Source organism: Gorilla gorilla, chromosome 8, assembly GCF_029281585.2.
Source record: "Gorilla gorilla gorilla isolate KB3781 chromosome 8, NHGRI_mGorGor1-v2.1_pri, whole genome shotgun sequence".
Taxonomy (NCBI): domain Eukaryota; kingdom Metazoa; phylum Chordata; class Mammalia; order Primates; family Hominidae; genus Gorilla; species Gorilla gorilla.
The window spans coordinates 136,285,158-136,305,241 of NC_073232.2; the positions used below are offsets into that span (position 1 = coordinate 136,285,158).

The window sequence follows — 20,084 nt, forward strand, 5'->3', positions numbered from 1 at the left end:
GTACCCCAAACCTCATGTTGAAATCTGATCCCCAGTGTTGGGGTCATGGGGGCAGAGCTCGCATGAATAGCTTGGTGCCATCCTGGGGGTAGTGAGTTGTTGCTCTATTTGTTCCCGAAAAAGCACGTTGTTAAAAAGAGCCTGGCACCTCCCTCCCCTGTCCCTGCCCTCCCCTGTGACCTCTGCGCAGCCCACCCTCTTCACCTTCCGCCAGGAGTGAAGCAGCCTGAGGCTTTCACCCAATGCTCAATCCTTAGCCAGCAGAATCGTGAGCCAAACAAGCCTTTTTTCCTTTATACATTTCCAGCCTCAGGTACTCCTTTATAGCAACACAAACTCACAAAGCTCCCAGGCCGACAGCTGCTCCGGCCGATGCAGCTTCTGCCCCACGGGACCTATTCTGTCTCTGCTGCTCTGCAGGGAACCTTGCCCGGTGAAGTACTGGGAAAACCCGATTCATCAGAGTGATGTTTTCCTATCAGTCCCCATGGGATCCACCTCACCATAGGCAGCACAGCTGCCTGGAGGGTGAGATTTCTGGAGTAACAGGAAAATAGTCACCCACATAATCCCTGTCTCCACACTCAGGGATCCTTGGAGTTCCTCCACCTGGAGCACAGCCTTTGCTTCAGTTCCCAAATAGGGTCATTTTGTGGGGAAGAGGCATACTCCTCATCAGGATCCTTCCCGAGGGCTGGTTTCTCGGTGGGGAGTGGGTGGCCTCACGGGAGAGGCTTTCAGAGGAAATCTGAAATGGAGGGAGGTCATACCCTCAGCCTTCAAAGATGCACCCCAGCCGTCCTGCTCCTGACTCCCACCCGTCCTCCATTCCCTGCTGGGTAAAGCCATTCCTGACCCTCGCAGGAAAAGATGGGGTCTTCCCTATTTCCAGCCTGGACACACCTGCCCCCAACCTCAAACACCACTGTGGGAGGTGGTGCTGGGGAGAAAGGCTCCCCCAGGAAGGTCTGCCCAGAACTGGGGGACCCACCATGGTCCACGCTGTGCTCAGGATGGCCCAGCTTTCAGAGCCCTAAGCCTGAGATGTCCCCTCTGTATGGGCTGAAAAGTGTGCCCCAAATTCGTATGTTGAAGTCCCAACCTCGAGTACCTCAGAATGTCACTGCATTTGCAGATAAAGTTGTTTAAAGAGATGACGAGGTTAAGATGAGGCTGTCAGAGCACGCCTTCATCCACTCCGACTGGTGTCCTTATAAGGAGAGGAAGAGGCAGCAGGGGTGTGTGTGTGTGGCCACATGAACACACAGAGAGAATCAGCCATCAGCAAGCCAAGGACAGAGACCCCCGGAGAAACCAGCCCTGCGGCACCTTGATCTCGGGTCTCTGGCCTCCAGACTGAGAAAATCAGTTTCCGTTGTTTGTGGTCTTTTGTCCTGGCTGCCCCACCTGAGCGCACACCACCTCCTTCTGCGGGCTTGCCCTCAGCAATAAGGACATGTGCCAGAGACACCAGGGGTCTCAAACTCACAGCTGCCAGGGGCCAGGCAGGCCACCGGAATGAGGCCTGTGGTCACTTAACCTTCAAATTTGAAGGTCTGAAGACAACGCTAGGCCTGACTGTGGCTGGGCCAGACCTCCCACCCTGACTCACACCCCAACAGGACTCGCACAGGGAGTCCCTGCTAACATCTGAATCCTCTTCTCTCTGGTCTTGAGTTTTCTTCTGCCTGTTGCTCGCACAATCGCACCTCGTCTCTCAGCAGCCAGCACAGCTGTAACTCCTCTCTACACAGAGCCTGCACAACTCGAGCAGGTCCGACACTAAACCACTGTGATTCATTCATGCACCAGGAAGAGCCTGGCTGCAGAGGAAGAGCACGCGCTCCACAGGCATCACTCATATGGGTCCATCTTTAATTATGTTAAATATTAATAAAAGTACAGCGTAACTGCGATTCACTTAACATACCTTACAGGACTAAGGGAGTACAATTTAACACGGTCACAGCTTTTGAGAACGAAAAGGAACTTCAATACCATGTTGTGAGAAATGCTCCAATTTGCTTTGGTTTTGAATGGCAGGCTCGAGAAGCACCGCCCAGAACGGAACCTATTCTGTCAGCAAGAGTCGGGCCTCGAACGAGAGAAAGCAGAGGCAGCCGAAGTGCCCTCTGGAGAAAGGCCCCTGGAGGGAAAAACCATGTCTGGATGGCATTGAGTGGCACAGAAGGGATGGGACTGCATATATAAAAAAGATCCGCATAATAAACCAAATAATATTGGAAATAATACCTTCAGTAATACTTCTGTAAGAAGCAGAATTACACCACATGTTATTCACATGCATAGGAGTGCATAAGAAAAATCCCTTGTTGTAATTATGGTTGGTGTGGAATAGTAAAATATGTACTGAAAATGACAAGTTAATTGGCAGAGAAATTAATCTATAAAAGGGTTGTGTCCAGAGCGGAGGAGCCTCATTAGCAACTGAACAGAACCCACTCAGAAGACGCACTCACCCACACGTGCGCGTACACACACACACACACACACACACACACGCACTGTACTGCAAATAAATATACACACACACTGAAGTGATCTCTCCCTAAAGCATCCTTGTGCTCAGGCCAGATTTCCCTGCTGGCGGCTGCTCCCAGTGCCGGCTATAGAGAAGGTGGGGACTGTCCCTGCAAGTGGGAGTTCAGGACACACGCTCCTTCAGTAGCAAAAACAGCCCTGGCCATCCTGGCGCTCAGAGCCCTCTGCACACCTTCAAACGGGCTGTGTGTCCCTTCTCTGATGGCAGAAAGACACCACCACCAGGAGGGGACAGCTGAGCAATTGCAGATCCTCCTACCCCCGAAGCCTGATCTGTTTCACACATACAAGTTAGAGCTAGGTAGATGGGTGCTTGCACTTTCTGGCTTTGGTGGGCGAGACCTTGGCCTGAGAACTTTGGTTCACAGGAAGCTTCCCTTGACAATACTTGAGTGCAAAGCTTCATCAAGGTCCCACCTGGGCTGTTGCCAAGGATGCTCAAGCGTTCTCTTCAATCTTCCCTGTGACTTCCAAGAAACGACAAGATCTCTAGCCCATCCATCAGTAAACCAAGCTGCCAAGTAGCCTGGAAAATTCCATGAAGAACACGGCTCTTAGAAACCTCATTCCAAATCTCAAACACGCCACGTTCAGCCCAAGTTCAGCTTGTGCATTGTGTTTTGGAATTGGGACACGAGTATCTATAGTCCCTTGCTGGGTGAGGAACTTTGACCACACGTAGTGGAGAATGTGGAAATAAACTATTTCCAATGGGGAGGCAGAGAAATGGAGACTGTAGCCGGCCAGAACTAAAAATTAAAATCCTCTGTTTCTCTGATGATCTTGTAAACCTGATGAGGGCTTGAATTACCTAGATTTTCCATGAAGTGTTCAATTCCTTGAGGTTGCTCATTCTGGCATTAACAGCAAAAATTTCCCTTCCAATTATAAACTGAAGTTCTTGAGAAAACGTATAAAGAGGCAGCAGAGAGAGAGCCAGGACTGGTTAAATGCAGAAAGTGGTTTTGTTTTAAACGCATTCATTTTCTATGTTAAACATAAGTCCACAAGGACAGAATAGGAGGAGGTCAGAAAGATGAAGGTGCTGCCAAAAACTGACTTATTTTTTTCCTTTTGGAAACAGTGACGTTAACAGGGTTTACATCTGAAGAAACTGGAGGGCTGAGTTTGGAGTAAAGGAGAAAAAAAAAAATGAAGAGCCTCCATTCTCGAAAGACTGCGGTTCTCCGTCCCAGTGAGGTTAGCGATCGCAACAAGAGTGTTTCAGAAGTGAATGTGGTATGATCACACCTGTGAAGATAGCCATTGAATACAGACAGTCTGTGCAACACGGAGAGACCCCATCTCTAGGGGGAAAAAAGGGAACGTGAAGTGTAAGTTCCAGCCAGGCCTGTGGCATGACCTCTGGCTTGCTGACTCAGAACCCAGACTCAGGCTCTCCAGAAGGCGGAGGCGGGCAGGGCCAGGCTGCCTTCCCTAGGTGTTCTCTCCACACCCAGTGCAGGCCAGCTGGCTGCATCCCCAAGCTCCAGGATGCTCAGAGCAGAGCTGAATTCTTGAGAAACTGGGGTCTCCAATGGCCTCGGATAGAGGAGCTCTGTGAGGGGTCCATTGCTGAGCTCTCGAACATCACAAAGGAAATTCCAAAATGGTTATAATTCATGTGTGCCTGGAGTGGCAGAGTCCTGGGGTTTTCCACACCATGAGTGAAACAGTTCCCCGCAAAGAGATTTGTAAAATCCTGATGATGACGGCATTGGCGGGCCCAGCACGTGCAGCAACAGTTCAGCTCTCACGTCGTCTTCCACGCAAACGCCTCATCGGCGAGGACCTGCGCCAGCCTAGCGTTGAAGGGCCTGTAGAAATCCCGCAGAATCTTCTGTGTGATGGGCCACATGGGCCCCAGGTTCCGGTCCTCGGGACGCCGTGCATTGGATGCGGGGCTCTTGGTCATCAAAGCCTCCTGCTTCTCACTTAAGGGCCCTAGAATAAAAGAAGACGAGTCCCGTAAGGCAGGAGGCATGGCAGGAAGTAAAAGAGACTTTGCAAAAATCCCAGCTATGCTTCGTATTCAGACAGGAGTTTCCTTTAAGAGAATGTATTTAGGGATTAAAATTCTTTGGCTGGATCCATTTTGGAAGCACTGAGGGAGGACGGTGGAAACACCATTAGGAAATTGCAAAGAAATTCTGCGGCGGGTGCAGGATGCCCACCCTCGGGGGAGCCCAGCTGGCATTTAATGATGATACAGTGTCTAAGGCTGACCTCAAGGATTCCCTTCCAATTGCCCTTGGTGGGCTGCTCTCCATGGGTGTCAGCCCGTCCTTGGAGGAATGTGTGGCCTGCCGAGCACAGCCCATGGGTTTCGGTTTTCCTGCTCAGCAGCCCTCTGGAATTCCGCCATCATCGTTTCTACTTCAGGCTGCTCATGCCAAGGTCCCTGGGCCTGCACAGTTTCACCCTGTGCGTCTTGCTGTGAAGTGGCCATAGGGAGGAGGGCTGGGAGGAGGCCACCTGTGCCTAGAGCCCCCACTGGCTAAACCTCCAACTGCAGCAAGGAGATCAGTGAGAAGAGGCCTGCCGGCAAGGGCTGTCAGTCACCCCCACGCCCCGCCCTCTGGAGTGAGGCGAGGCCCTGGAACAGGCTGGCAGAGATTGTCAGTCACCGCCACGCCCCGCCCTCTGGAGTGAGGAGAGGCCCTGGAACAGGCCGGCAGGGGCTGTCAGTCACCCACACGCCCCGCCCTCTGGAGTGAGAGGCCCTGAAACAGAACAGCAGGGGCTGCGATCCCAACGGCCCGCCCTCTGGGCCACAGCTTCTTGGTGTAACCCATCACTGCTCAAGCCTCTTTACCGGGGGCTCTTGGGATCTGGCCAAAGTCCTTAGCCCATAGACAGAAAAAGCATGTCCCAGCATCCTAGGGCCATATGAAATACAGAGTTGGCCTTACTATCCATCTTGGGGACAAAAGACAAGCTCATTAATGGGACAGAGTCAACATGTGGTCAAATCAAAGAAAGATGATTCTAAGCCTTGGAAGGGAAAGAACTCATCAAACTCCAAAAAAAGGAGAAACAAAATCAAATGATCAAAGAGGCCCAAGTCCCAGTGGCAGGCAGATATATTTCCAGAAATACTCAATTAACCAAGTTCCCAGGCAAGACCATTAGTCAGGCCTGCAGGAGGCGTTCTGGGAAGGAGGGCGGCTTGTTCGAGCCTGCTCAGCCTTTCAAGCCATCCCTCGGTGCCCCGTCCACATGGGCAGCACTCGCTCCGCCAGCACATGCCTCTGCCAGCCATCACCATAGTCAGCAGTGTGGCCTGTCACCACAAAGTGACTCTCAGGCCCCTGTGGGGGCTGGTATCCACAGGCTGAGGGCAGGGGCTCATGCCCCAGGGGCCCAGCATCCATGATCAGCAGCCAAAACTCAGCCACACGGCTCTGACTCCTGGAATTTCCAAGAATACCGGAGATGATGCAATGATCTGTCTGTTCCCTCCTCCAAGCCCCATGTCCTCTGCTCCAGCCCCCCGGTGACATCCTGTTGGTCCTACAAAGCTCAGCTCTCAGGCCCTTTCCTTCCATGAAGCCTTCCTCATCCCTGCAGTAGCTGGGATCCCAAACCATCAGCACGTACCTTACGTGACAGTGCTGACCTTCCCCACGGCATCCTACCTGTCATTCAGTTAGGTGAGCTATGGCTTCCTCCTCTCCCTCCACTAGACCATAAGCTCCCAGAAGGGAAACCATCTCCTTCTCTCCAGAGAATCCCTCACCATACTGTGCACAATGACCTATGTACAGCTAGTGCTCAATAAATGGTACTTAACAGGCCTCCTGAAGGACATCCCCAGGCCTCCCAGCTCAGCCCATTCCCACCCAGCTGACCAGGTCTGCATTTGCCCCAGAGGACTCCCAGAACAAGTCCACGGAGCTCATGCTTTGCCCCGTCAGTCTAAGCACCACACTCGTACCTAGGTTCAGAAACTGGAAGACCTTGTGCATGGTGTACTTGACGTTGGATGCATGATCTTCCAGGCGAAGAATGAGAAACTGTTGCTTGTCAAAAACGCTGAGCCAGTCCAGAAGGTACACAGCATAGAGCCCAACCTGGAGCCTCACCTAGGACCACAGAAGAAGGGCATTATTTCAGGAGCAGTTGCCCCAACACCATAGGGCACTTTTCCAAAGTGGCATGGCATTTCACTGTACCACAAAAGAGTTATCCTAGCAAAGTTACTTTCAGAAGCTGGATTTTAGCACAAGGTGTTCTTGCTTCTTTATGGGGGGTTTTGTGCTACATGTGCCAAGAATTCCTGTATTAGGGGTTGCATTTAATCCTCACAACACCCTGTGGGTAGCTCCATGCCTCCATTTCACAGGTAAGGACTGAAGTGCAGGGAAAAGGTCAAGGTTGTGGCCACCAATGGTGTACATGTTCCTTGCACAACATCCTGGCTGTTTCTCTGTTCCCAGTGTGACCTCTATGCCCAGCACACAACGGGATGTGAAAAATCAACCACAGACACCCCAAAGACAACCTAGATGAGTGAAGAGCCAAATGCCTGATGCCAGAGGAACATCCTTGACTGTGAGGGTGTGTGTAATTCAGCATCTAATCATTACTGAACCAAGTACACAGGAGGATGTTCCTATTTAAGTCCTTTCTACTTTCCAGTACCCATTTCCCGGGTCTTCACCCTTCTGTTCCTTCTCTCGTGCCTTACTGCAAACCGTGTGGTGAAGATTTAACTCTACTCAGAGAGAACTCGGGCCTTTCCCTCGGCTCCTGGGGGTGATGTCTGGGCCCCTGGACGTCCTGCCTGACAGAAGTGTCTTGGTTGGCCTGAGGGCTTTGGTCATAGGCAGGCTAACACTGAGATTGATGATGGGGCCTTGGGCCACATGGTATCAGTTCTGACTCTGGTAGGACTGGAGACTAAAGGTCAGCCACAGGATCTGCATGTGACGGAGCCCTAGTCAAAGGCCTGGACCCCCAAGGCTTGGCCTGGCAATACTCCACGAGCATTGCCACATACCATGGCCAGTGGCACTAACACCGTCCATGACTCCACAGGGAGAGGAGGACTCAGAGCTCCACATTTGGGCCCCTCCTGGAGTCTGCCCCCTGCACTTCCTCTCCCTTGGCTGATTTTAATCTTCATCCTTTCCCTGTAATAAATCATAACCAATAGTGTAACAGCCTCCAGTGTGTTCTGAGAATCCTTCTGGAAAATTACTAAACCTGAAGGTGGGTTGGAGAATCTCTCTCCTGAACTTGCAACTGGTGTCAGAAGTGAGAGCAGTCTTAGGAAGAGTTTCCTCTAACTCCACAGTTCACCCTAAACTCTTAGCAAAGCTTCCAGAAAAAAACAGCCTCATCCCCTTTTGCTGTGAGGCCCCCTTTTCCAGGGCTTCTCCCCTTGCCCCTTCTCCAAGTGCCCAGGGACCCTGCTCTGCCTATCTGTGTCTGCCCAGAACTTCTCATCTCCCACCTCTCCCCATTTCACACCACTCCCTTTGTTTATGCCCCATCTACACCTGCCTGAAGCTGATACAACCTCCTGGCTGGTCCTCCTTCCCCTGGTCTCTGCACTCTCATATGCACCCTGCCACCAGCATGGGCTTTCCAAAGCAGTGATCTGGCCACAGCCAGCCCTGCTTAAAGCCTCCATGGCTTTCTATGTGTAGAAAGTCCTGGGCCTGGCTTAAACTTCCAGCTCATCCTCTCATATATGCAGCACTTCCTGGCTCCCCAGGCTCCTCTCTGGAGTTCCCATTTTTTAGGCAGACACTCTCATGTCACATTTCCTTTCCTGCCCAACTTGACCTGGACCTTGACCTTGAGGGCAGGGACTATGGCTTCTCCACGATTCCCTCCTTGCAAAGCCTGCACTCTGGCCCTCAACATGGTTCTCGGGTGCAACTGCTGAATACAGTGTTAACAATAAGACAATGAAAGACTGGGCAAAATATGTACAGATGCTAACTATTCTTTTCCCATTTCATTATTTTTCTAACCATGGAGGAGGATGGAGAGGAAGAAAAGTAATTAGAGTGGATAAGTTGCCTTCAAAATTCATTAGCTGTTTCCAACCCACACTTTGTTGCTACCTCACATGCCAGCTCAGAAAAAAGACCTCAAGCTGGGCCGAAACTAAAGAGAAAATGAGAACGTGCCGGTCTCAGAAATAAACATGCGTGTCGCCTCCAACGCAGACGAATCATGACGAGACCAACTCGCTGTTAAGTCACCCGCCTCCCGGGGCTTTTCAGTCACCGTCTCCCTGGCAGGCTTGTAGGCCGTCCCTCGTAGGGGAGACCAGTCTGATGAGGTTTTTCTTTTCCAGAGAACGTGCTTTTCAACAGGAGAACTTTCCAGAAGGAAAGCAGCCAGGTGTTTGTGGCAGGCTGGGGTGTTTTAGAGCAGCTGTGGTATGTCCGAGCACCTGGCTGGGCACCTGCACCTGACAGTTCTCTGAAACCTTGTTTGTGCCCATCCTCATGAGAGCCCCCTGCGCTGTCTCAGATGGACACAGGCCTGCACCGCAGCGTGGTCCTCCTCAGCAGGCAGGGCTGAGCCAGGAAGCGGAGGAAAAGAGGAAACCGCAGGGGCTGCAGGCGGGGAAGGCCTCCTGGCGCTCGGTTGCTTCTCCCGGGGCTAGCTCCCCTCCCGCTTTGTGCCTTCCCTCTGATCTCTCTGCCCCAAAGGCCCCTCAATTCCCACCCCAACCCCCAGCCCCCTTGCCAGGCAGGGGGAGTGTGGTCACCTGAAGTGACAGTTTCTGGTACAGGCAGTATCACTACTGCAACTATATGCACCATGAAGACAGGACAAAGACAGCCCCCAGCAGATTTTTTTTCCCCTCACCTTTTCCCGGTATAGGACAGAGAATCAAAATAGAACAAAAATAAAAAGGGTATTTAGGGCAAGTGCCCAATGTGCTTAAAATTAGAAAACATCAGAGCTGCGAGAAGCCTTTGAAGTTAACCGTGCCAGCTGATTCACCGACAGAAACACGGAGGTGCAGGGCAGGGCACGGGGCTACTCAGGGTCAGTGGCCAATACCCTTGGAGCCAGGACCTGAAGCCAGGTCACCTGTGCTTGTGGAGCTTGTCCCCCATGCAGGGCCCCAGGGAAAAGCAATCCCCACCGAGAGCCAAGGCTGAGCTGAGCACAGTCCCAGTCCCCGCTTCTCCCCAGACAGGTACCTGGCCGAGCCTCTCCGTCCCCTACTAGGGATTTCAGTTGGGAGTCCCCAGCCAGCCTCCCCACTAGTCCCCATTCATTCATTTGGCAAATAAGCTGAGCTCGTGCCACCATGTGCCAGGCACCCTGCTAGGCAATGGTGATTTGCTGCTAACAGAAGTGGCCCTGGCCTCAGGGAGGCTGCAATCTCATGGAGACAGAGCTCAACTGGTAAAGAAACAGACTTCCGTGATCACCTTGTGATGCACACAATGGAGAAAAGGAGTGGGTGGAGAGAGAAGACAGTCAGAGTAAAGCAAGCCCTGTAGCAAGTCTTCCCCACCCCAGAGGGCACGAAGGAGGGAGTGGTGACAAGAGCCCTGGTGGCTCTCCAACCGGACCCCACAAACACCCACCTGGAGGGCCTGAGAAACACACCATGGCCCCGTCCCCAGAGTTTCTGATTCAGGAGGTCTGGGACTGGCAGAGCGTTTGCATTTCTGACAAGTTCCCAGGGGCTGTGGCTGCTGCTCATCCAGGCACCAGGCTTCTCGGGACCCTGCTCTGAGGCAGGCTCACTGGCCCCTCTGAGCACCCCCCAGGGTAGGGTGTGCTGCAGAACAGTGGCAGGGGCTGGCCAGAGGCAGAGGGGTCTGTGCTGCCCCTGCATCCGGGTGCCACAGGAAGGCGGTGAATGACTCCAGCAGGGTGTGCCGGGGCCTGGGGTGCCTTACAAAGCTGCCCTCCCAGGGCTGTGGCCGGGCTGGGATTCACATCTGGAGGGAAACCAGCTTCTCCTCCCAGAAATGAAAATTCACCTCTATAAGGACGGTTTCTGATTGCCTGGCTCTTTCTCTGGTGTGTGAGTTCTCCAGGGACTGAAGATTAAGGGACAATCTGTTACTGCTGCACCCCTCCTGTCCACTGAGCCTGCCCCTGGGGATCTCCTCTGAGCAGAGGCACCTGCTAAGCTACTGTCTTGTCATCCTCAGCAAAACGCAAAATTGAACATAAAAGCCCAGGCCTCCTGCCAGCAAAACCCTTTGCTTTTAGGAGCCAGCTAGGGAAGGCAAAAACTCCCTGAGTGTCAAACGCCAGCAGACCCAGGATTGAACCTTGAGCCTGCCTGATACCAGCTATGGATGGGAGAACTAACCTCTGTGAGCCTCAGTCTTCCCATCTGTAAAACAGGGATGGATTTCAGGGGATCTCTAATGAGACGATGCATTGAAAGGGCTTGGGACAGGGGCTGGCAGTAATGAACAAAGGTTAGATCCCTTTCACCTCTCACAAATGGAGTTTTAGAAAACTTTTATCACGAAGACTCAAGCATACATGACACAGGGAGGATCACGATGGCGCCCATGAACTTATGGCTCAGTTTCAACTGTGCTCTCCAGTTCACGGTCGGAGTGCTGACCCGCAGCAGGAGGGCAGGGGCACACCCTCCCTTCTGTGTGGGAGAAACTATCCAAGGGCTTGCCCCCAGGGCACTGGATGGGAGTCGGCACACTCTGCATGGTACAAAGTGCCCGGTAGCAAGCAGACTGCACATGCATATTAGATACTAGCTCTTCTGCAGCAAGAAACCCTATTTAAAGCTATTAAAATAAACTGTGCCTTGGGTCAGGAGTTCCCCCTGCCCTGCCTCTCCCTGCCCATCTAAACCCAGCCCAGCTTAAGCCGCTTCCTCCTAGGAGTCCCCAGTGCAAAGCCCACACCTGCCCCACTTTTCCCAGTCCTTTTCAGGCAGTCTCCTGCAGAGAGAACTCAGTGGTCCCAGGGCCTGCAGGGGAGGGCTCTGGCCCCTTCTACGACCACATTAGCTGGATACCTTGCCCCTCGCTGTCCTCATCTGCTGACAGTGACAATGACTGACTCCTGTCTTCCCACCCACCTACCGGGTTTGTTTTGAGAGTCACGCAGGATCACCAAGAGGAGAAAGTTTCAAAAGGCACAATGTGGTAGAAACGCCAAGGTGGAGACACATGCCTCATTCCAAGCACACAACTGGTCACAGCACCGTCCTGCACCTACTCTCTTGGACCAGAGCCTGCCACGCCGTGGGTGCAGAGTAGCAACCACTGAAGATCAGATTGTTGGGGAAATGTTGAGGCCAAACACACATCTAGGGGAAGCTGGGTTAAAAGGCCTAGATTTGGGTCCTAGATCCTCTGCTTACTGGCTGTGACTCCAGAGGAAGGCTGCCTCCCTGAGCCTCAGTTTTCCCAGTAGGAAGCCCCAGGCATGGGAGGGCCTGTGTTAAGGTGTAGTGCCAGGTTAGTGCTGAGTCTACGCTGGCTGAATCCATCACTTCCCATCCGTACTCTGACCAGCACACACAGCCTCCTCGGCAGGTTCCACCTGGTGGCTCTTGTCTACCAGGAGGCACTTGGGCAGAGAAGGGAGCCAGGCAAACTGGGTCACCTGGCCGGCTGGGGCCAGGAACCACCAATGCCCTCCTCCTTCTCATCCCTCCCTCAGTCAGGGTGCTGGCCTCAGACAAGCCTTGAAGGCCGTGCACCAAGCTCTTCCTTCCCTGAAAGGAGGCCCCTATCAAAGATGGGACAACACTCCTATTTGGTTCCTCTTGGATTTTCCTTGGACTTTTCCCTCAAGATTCATTCCTGGAGGGGTCCTGCACCCCCCGACCCTCGGGGGACAAAAGTGCACCCTCGCTTCCCACACTAAAGTAGGCAAATCCCCCAGCCATGCTTTAAATTCACCTGGAGACAGTCTCCTGACGATGTCACACATTTTGTTTGTAATTACAGTTGTTTAGGATTTCAAATTATATCATTTAATAATGCTGGGGAATTTCCTCTCTTTGCTTTGCATTTATAAATATTGGCTGATTAAGTGAGAGCATGAGTGCCAGCCAAACAAGTGAGCTCGGAGCCACGAATCCCTGTAAAGGGAAATTATCTCATGGTCATGCACTGGGGGAGACATAGCCAGGCCTGTCTGTTCAGATTCGCCTCTGTGCCCCCGGATCTTCAGAGATTAGGATGTACAGGGAGGGCACCTCTGCTCTGAGCGTTTTACGGCCAGCTTCAGAGGAGGAGGGGACAGGGAGGCAAGAATGGCCCTTCTGCTTCTGCTGTTTTCTCAAATGCCAAGCTGTTATATTTGGGGGCAGTGTGCCTTGAACCCCATCAATAGTGATGGCAGTTCAGCATCTTAGAAAGATGCCTGGTGCAACGGATCAAGGTGAGAAGGGGTCTGGGGAGGGGCTGTCTCCCAGAGAGAGGGAAGTTGTGCAGGTGGAGGTTGCAATGAAAGGGCCAGTGGCTGAATCAGGGCAATAACAGAGGGTAGAACAGTGGAGCTCTCTAGAAATACTGGGAAAAAGAGGGAAAAGGACTCGTGGGTGGATTGAATCAGGCATGGTAGGATGATGGGGAAACCCAGTCCGCGAGCACGTTCCCCGATTTGTGTGCCAACCTCGGCATTTGACCCATAACAGCCCTGGCTCTGAGCTGCTGCTATTACTGTTTATGCCAGGACTGAAGGTCCTCCATGCGAGGCCTGCAGGATGGAAGAGCCACCTGCAATAGAAAACTGTGGATGTGGCACGAAATGGGCCTGGCCTGAGTCACAGCTGCAACTTGATTCGTGTCTGTCAGCACACTGGGCACCCCTCTCTGCTCAGCATCATGATCAGTGCTGGAAGAAACCACAACCCCACCTTGAGGCGTCATGCCAGCGCCCCTTTCCTCCTGCCAGCCCCAGCCCTGAGACCGCCCTCAGGGAGCTGCCTTGAGGACCGGGTGGGCTGCCCTGCCTGCTCTCTCAGACTCACTCCGTAGGGGTCCAGGGCCAGGAGTCACAGCTGAGAGTGGTTCTGGGTCACGAAGCTGGGTCGACAAGCTGTGCTGGTCAAGCCACACACAAAGAGAGTTTCTCCGAGACCCTGTGTCCCCTGTGACGGTGGCCACAGAGCCATTGAGTCATTCCCCCTTTGACAATCATGGCCCTCTCCCCGACTGCTCTCTTCATCAAACCCAAGCACAAACACGCACAGGTTTCCCGTTTCTCTGGGTCTCCGTTTCCTTATGAAGGCTCCCTCCCGGGTTACATGAAACTTACGTTAAACAAGTACGTGTGCTTTCTCGCGTTAGTCTTTTATTATAGGTGCCTCAGCCATGAACACAGTAGTGAGATATTCCTTTTCCACTCCTACACTGTCTTCTGCTTAAAACCCTCTGAGGGGTCCCATCTCTCTCAGGGTGATGTCTAGACTTCTTCTGAGGCTAGACCAGGTGGTGCGGCCCCACGTGCCACGCACCCAAGCCCCCTGCCTCGGTCCCCCCATCTCCCACACCAGGCAGCTGGCTGCGTTCTGTATGGTAGGTGGTGCTGACCACTGGGCCTCTGCACATGCTGCTCTCAGTTCCCTGGCCAACTCTCCTTCAGGCCTCAGCACAGACATTCCCTCTCCTAAGAACCTGCCTGAAGCCCTGTTCTCCGGTGGTTCTCTGGTGGCCAGAGCTCCCTGCCCAGCCTCCATCTTCTCTCCCCGCCAGCTGCACAGGAAGGCAAGGACCACACCTGTCCTGGCATTGCTGTGGCCCCAGGACCCAGCGTCACGCAGGGGACATAGTGGCAAGAATGAATGCAGGAATGCAAGACAGACCCATCACAACAGCCTGGTACAGCGGCATTATTACCCCATTGTATGACAAAGCAACTGAGTCTCAGAAAGGCTGAGACACCTGCCTAGAGTCACAGAGCCAGCAAATGGCCAAGCTGGAAACCTGACCCACACCAATGGCTGGTTCCAAAGTGTACTCCTCCTACCTGGCACCAAAGCAGGCTCTGGGGTTACCTGTGTCCCTGTGGCATCTTCCTTGCCAAACTACAAAGTCCAACAGGGCAGCCTGGAATCCCACCTGCTGCCCCTACATGCTGCCTCCCAGATCCCACGGCCTCTGTAGTAAGAAAGAGGGGGCAGAGCCTCTTGGCCTGAAGTCCCACCATCTGGGGGCTTCCAAGACTCCACAGCAGGCCTGTTGGTGCCTTGCTACGCGAGACGCTGAGCAGAGCAAGGCTTGTAAAGCCACTCTGGAACACGCAGCGGCAATGCTCGCTGCATAAGCCCTGCTGTTGAAGTACACAGCCAGCCCAGGGAGCCCAGCATGGAAAACTATCCCGGGGCTAAAAGGTGCTGAATTCACCAATAACAGCTTTTTGCATTCAAAAAGGCTAGAAATTTACAGACATAGTTCTGAAGGAAGAACAAGAGATACGATTGAGGAATCAACAGAAAATGTTTTTCAATTGAGACTCTGTCAAAGAAGCATTGAAAATCATTGATGGGTAATTTTTTAAACCAACAAAACAATCCACCGCTCAAGAGAATGCTCTTAAGACAATTTGAGAGTTGGGTATCCTCGTGTCTGCCGATTCTAATTGCCGGGTGTCTTGCTAAACGGTAATCTTCCTAAACGCACCCTCATCCTCCTGCTGAGGGAGGAGGGGGAGGTGGCAGGTGACCAGCAGGGAAGAAGGCAGGGAGTCAGACCAAGAGCCCATCAGTTTTCAGCTTTTACATCCATGAATAATGGGGAACAGCATTTGCACATTAAAACGCTTCTCTCTGTTCCTATGCTGAAACGCAAACCCACAATGCCGTGTGCATAATAACAACAAACCAGCTCCTTCTGCCAGGGGCCAGCTCTGGGGGTACGCACAGGCATGGCGTTGTTGAGGGTGTTGTTGTAGACGCAGGCGCGCAGTGAATAATCAAGCATGCAATTTTCAAACAGCTGCAGTGCTTCTGTCACTTTCTCATGGAAGTCGTCTGCGGATTTATTCGAACTTGCAAAGTAGAGATAGTCTGAGTACAACCTGTGAATAAAATAAATGCATATTTTTACCACCCATGAACGTGCAATCACACCATTTGGGCGACAATGAAAATCAGTGTACAATTACATTATCTAGTTTTCCTGATTGAAACACAACCACCCTTCTTCCTTCCCTTGCAGATGAGCCACCTCCCTCATCCCTCCGAGCTCCCGCCCTTCTCGTGGCCACCTGAGCTCTTCCAGACCCAGACATGTCTATACTGGCCCCACACAAACCACCGGCCGCTTTTATGGTGTTGCTTGTTCTATCATCTCAGGCAGCCTCTGTTTTCACAGTAACAGGGAGCTTCAAACAATACCAGATTACAAAAATGGTACACTAGCAAAGAGAAGCCATGAAAATTTTATGCACCTTCTCATTCCTCTCTCCTCTACTGAAGGGAACAAAAATAAGAGCATCTGTCGCTCTCACAATATTACAATTCCGCATGAAATTCCCACTCCTTTGCATACGCATTCCTGACATTGAAAAAAAAAATGATGAGATGTACCTTTCTAGGTTGGTAGGGACCTTGTTTTTAACACGATGTAAAAGCACCCCCACATATGCACAGGAATACCTGCAGACTTACACGTTTACCCATGGACACAGATCTGTTCCTAGACACCACGCACACGTATGGCAGAATGCTGCCGCACGGGAACTGATCGTCTTCCTTGACCCACTTCAGGCTCCTCTGTATCCTCCTCCGAACTAGACCTCAACTTTTTTACCTCCAGGTCCATCTCTGCACCACGCTATTTAGCAAGAATCCTGCTGTTAAATAAAATGTATGAGAGGCTACTGTTCTGGACTGAGCTTCTGCAATAGGCCCCCACAGGCCAGAACGGAATCATCTGTGCTAGGTGCCACGTAATTGAACTGAACTCAGAATGGGCCAGTTTCCAAAAACCCAGGGGATACACAGCAACCAGACATCCCCTTTGCTTTAACCCTAGAAGGAAAGTCACTCTGAAATGAACAATCCACTCTCCGTTGCCTGTTTTTGCTTCTTCAGCCCGTTTCTGCCTATAAAGCCAGAACCTGGCTGGGCCCACAGGAGCACCTTCGTATTACAGGAATGGGATGCTGCCCTGTTCATGGAGCGTGCTAATAAACACCAGTGAGATCTCTAAACTAAATTTGTCAAAATATTGTTTGTTGACACTGCTATACTGGTTTAGCTAGAATCCCCCACCCTTGGTTAACTGACCACCCTTCTTATCTGATCAGGTTCCTAGTCCACCACCCCCAGGAGATGCCTGGCCACCTGGCCTGTCTCCAGCAAGAATCCCATCGGGTTGGTTTAGCCAGAATCCCCACCCCCTTCCCCCTTGATGTTTCCCCTTAGTAATTTTCTAGCCACCAACCCCCTCGCCCTGCTCCTTGGCATTTTTTTTTTTTTGAGACAGAGTTTCACTCTGTCCCCCAGGCTGGAGTACAGTGGCGTGATCTCAGCTCACTGCAACGTCCGCCTCCTGGGTTCAAGCAATTGTCCTGCTTCAGCCTCCCGAGTAGTTGGGACTACAGGCGCCTGCCCATCAAACCTGGCTAATTTTTTTGTATTTTTCGTAGAGATGGGGTTTCACCATGTTGGCCAGGCTGGTCCTGAACTCCTGACCTCAACTGATCCACCTGCCTCGGCTTTAAAATCCCTACTTTTCCTAGTTGTATTCGGAGTCTCTCTCCTCTACTGAAAAACTGTCACGGCAGTCCCTATACCTACCACAGTGGTCCTGAAGAAGGCATGCATTGCCATTTTAACAAATGTCAGGGCCAGGCACAGTGGCTCATGCCTGTAATCCCAGCACTTTAGGAGGCCAAGGTGGGAGAATCACTTGAACCTAGGAGTTCAAGTCCAGCCCAGGCAACATAGTGAAACCTTGTCTCTACTAAAAATACAAAAAATTAGCCAGGCATGGTGGTGCGTGCCTGTAGTCCAGCTATTCTGGAGACTGAGGTGGGAGAATCACCTGAGCCCAGGAAGTTGAGGCTGCAGTGAGCCGTGATCATGCCATTGCACTCCAGCCTGGGCAATGGGAGTGAGAACCTCTCTCCCAAAAAAAAAAGAGGTGTTTTTATCTTCAACAGAACTTTCAGGGTGTGAGTTTCCTACTCTTTTTTCTCCTCTATCTCTCCTTGCGGCCCTTTTTGTCTGTTTTCAACCTTCCTGCCATATGTCCCACTCTCTTCTTGCACACACACCTGCATCTCTGGGCCAAGGGTGAAACTGGGCTTATGAAAAACGTGGCCTACGTGGCTCTACAGGGTCACACTTCTCTCTCCTCAAAGCTCTATACTTTCTATTCCTTCAATTTCTCCAACCTGGCTTCCCCTCTTTCCAGGGAAGGCAATTCTGTGACTCTCATTCTGCACCCATGCATCCAGGTATCTGACATCCATATTTCCGTCTGTGTTTTTTTTTTTTGAAGCGGAGTTTTGCTTTTGTTGCCCAGGTTGGAGTGGAATGGCGCAATCTCGGCTCACTGCAACCTCCGCCTCCCAGGTTCAAGCAATTCTCCTGCTTCAACCTCCTGAGTAGCTGGAATTATAGGCGCCCGCCACCACGCCCAGCTGATTTTTTGTATTTTTAGTAGGGACAGGGTTTCACTGTGTTGGCCAGGCTGGTCTCGAACTCCAGACCTCAGGTGATCCACCTGCCTCAGCCTCCCAAAGTGCTGGGATTACGGGCGTGAGCCACCACGCCCAGCCGCCATCCATACTTCCAAACACTCCCAGACCTTCAGCCACACTATCCTGCAAAAACTGTGCTCCCTTATAGCAGGGTCTGTTGCAAATGCGCCTTCTCCACTGCCCTCTCCTCTAACTGAGGTCATGATATGAGGAGCAGCATTTCTTAGGGACAGGCCCAGAAGCTATCCACCTCCGTAGCCCGCCTTGGCATATCGGGTGCTTCTGACACAGCCCTCTAGAATTCATCCACGGCCAGTGTCCACAGAGGACACCTCTTGGAAGTCTTGAGCGGTTTGAGATCTACCCATAGAGTTCCTAGAATCAAAACACCCACCGGAACAGGAGTGTTCCATCTACCACAGCCTGGCCAGCCAAACTGTCCAAAGGGACAGTCAGCAAAGGTGCTCGGTGGCCACTGAGTAGATTTCCCCAGATTCACACTCGCCTGAGAATATTCCCCAAGACAACACCACATCAGCTTATTACTGGTGTCCCCAACATCACCTATGCTATTTTCCTTCTTCAGAATTAGAAGACACATCAAAACTGAAACACGACATCTGTCGCCATAGGGTCGCTCATGGTTACTATGACCTAAATGGCTGGTCAATAAATGCCAAAATCAGACACATGTGAACCTTCAAGCAAGGTTTGGCTGTGTGCACTGAGGGGTGCCAGGTGGCAACTGGTCTGAGGGGTACCCTTCCTGGCTCACACATTTCCTATGAGTCCTGTCAATATTATGGCTCAGCCCAAGAAACTACGTCAATGAAAAGTAACAGATGCTTCTGAAACTGTCATAAAATCCCACGTTAAATAAGAATTCGAAGCCCAGTTTTTACCAAAGATGCCCACAGAACTACCCAAATTGTTTGGTGGAACTGGAATTCCATCACACAAATTACCTCACACAAACCCAAACATTGGCTGAAGGTTTCCATACTGGGAATTTTCTTTGTGGTAATAACATTTCTTGCAGATATTTGGCTCATAAACAAAACAAAAGCACCTAAGCTTGTCTTGATTTTAAATACAAAGTCACTTCATGAGGAATCTGCTGATTCCATACAACTCTTCAGAGATCAAGAAGTAATCCCTAGGAAAAACTGGGACATACCTACTGTTCCAACCAGGCAAGCCCACCCCCAGCAGGTGAAACGGCTGATTTTCATCTGTTTGAGGTGGGTTAAAGTGAACTCACTACCTCACTTCCTGTGAGTCACATGTACAGCCTTTGAGAGCCAGGCCACGCTCCTTCCTCGGCTGGATGAAAAGAGACTCCTTTGGCCTCTCAGTCACCTCTGGGTACTTTGGATCTGCTCAGAGAATTGGCAGTGGGCTTTGGGAGCCCCTCGAACTCCACTGTGAGAAACTACGCTGGGTCCCTGGCATCCTGCTGTGTCACAGACATCTGAACAGGGACTAGATTCACCACAAGCCATGGCCACCATCTGGATTCCGTAGTTGGATAGACAGTGAACACCAAAGAATTATGTCCAAGTCTGAAGCCCAGCCCCTGTGAATGTGACCTTGCTTGGAAATAGGGTCTTTGCAGATGTCACTAAGTGCAGGATCTTAAGATGAGATCCTCCTGGATTTACGGTGGTCCCAAATCCAATGGCAGGTGTCCTTATAAAAAGAGGAGAGGACAGACAGCACCACAGAAAGACGGAGACAGAGCCTGGAGTGCGGCGTCTATGAGCCAAGGAACGCCAAGGACTGCTGGAGGCCACTAAGAGCTGGGAGCAGGGGACGGCTTTTATCCCTTAGGGCCACCAGAGGGAACCAACCCTGCAGACATCTTGACTTAGGACTTCTGGCCTCCA

At 51.8% G+C, this 20,084-nt stretch overlaps 1 protein-coding gene across 3 annotated transcripts in view; it reads right to left on the minus strand.

The window, feature by feature from the left end:
• Positions 1-1,854: 1,854 nt before the first annotated feature.
• CHST15 (carbohydrate sulfotransferase 15) overlaps positions 1,855-20,084 on the minus strand; it is an 85,741-nt gene continuing 67,511 nt past the window's right edge. For all 3 annotated transcript variants that reach the window (XM_004050240.5, XM_055352285.2, XM_004050241.5), the window contains exons 6-8: positions 15,408-15,564; positions 6,500-6,647; positions 1,855-4,506 (exon numbers count right to left, since the gene is read on the minus strand). In XM_004050240.5, coding sequence (XP_004050288.1) covers positions 4,316-4,506; positions 6,500-6,647; positions 15,408-15,564 — 496 coding nt within the window. In that variant the 3' untranslated portion in view covers positions 1,855-4,315. The remainder of the gene's footprint in view (positions 4,507-6,499; positions 6,648-15,407; positions 15,565-20,084) is intronic.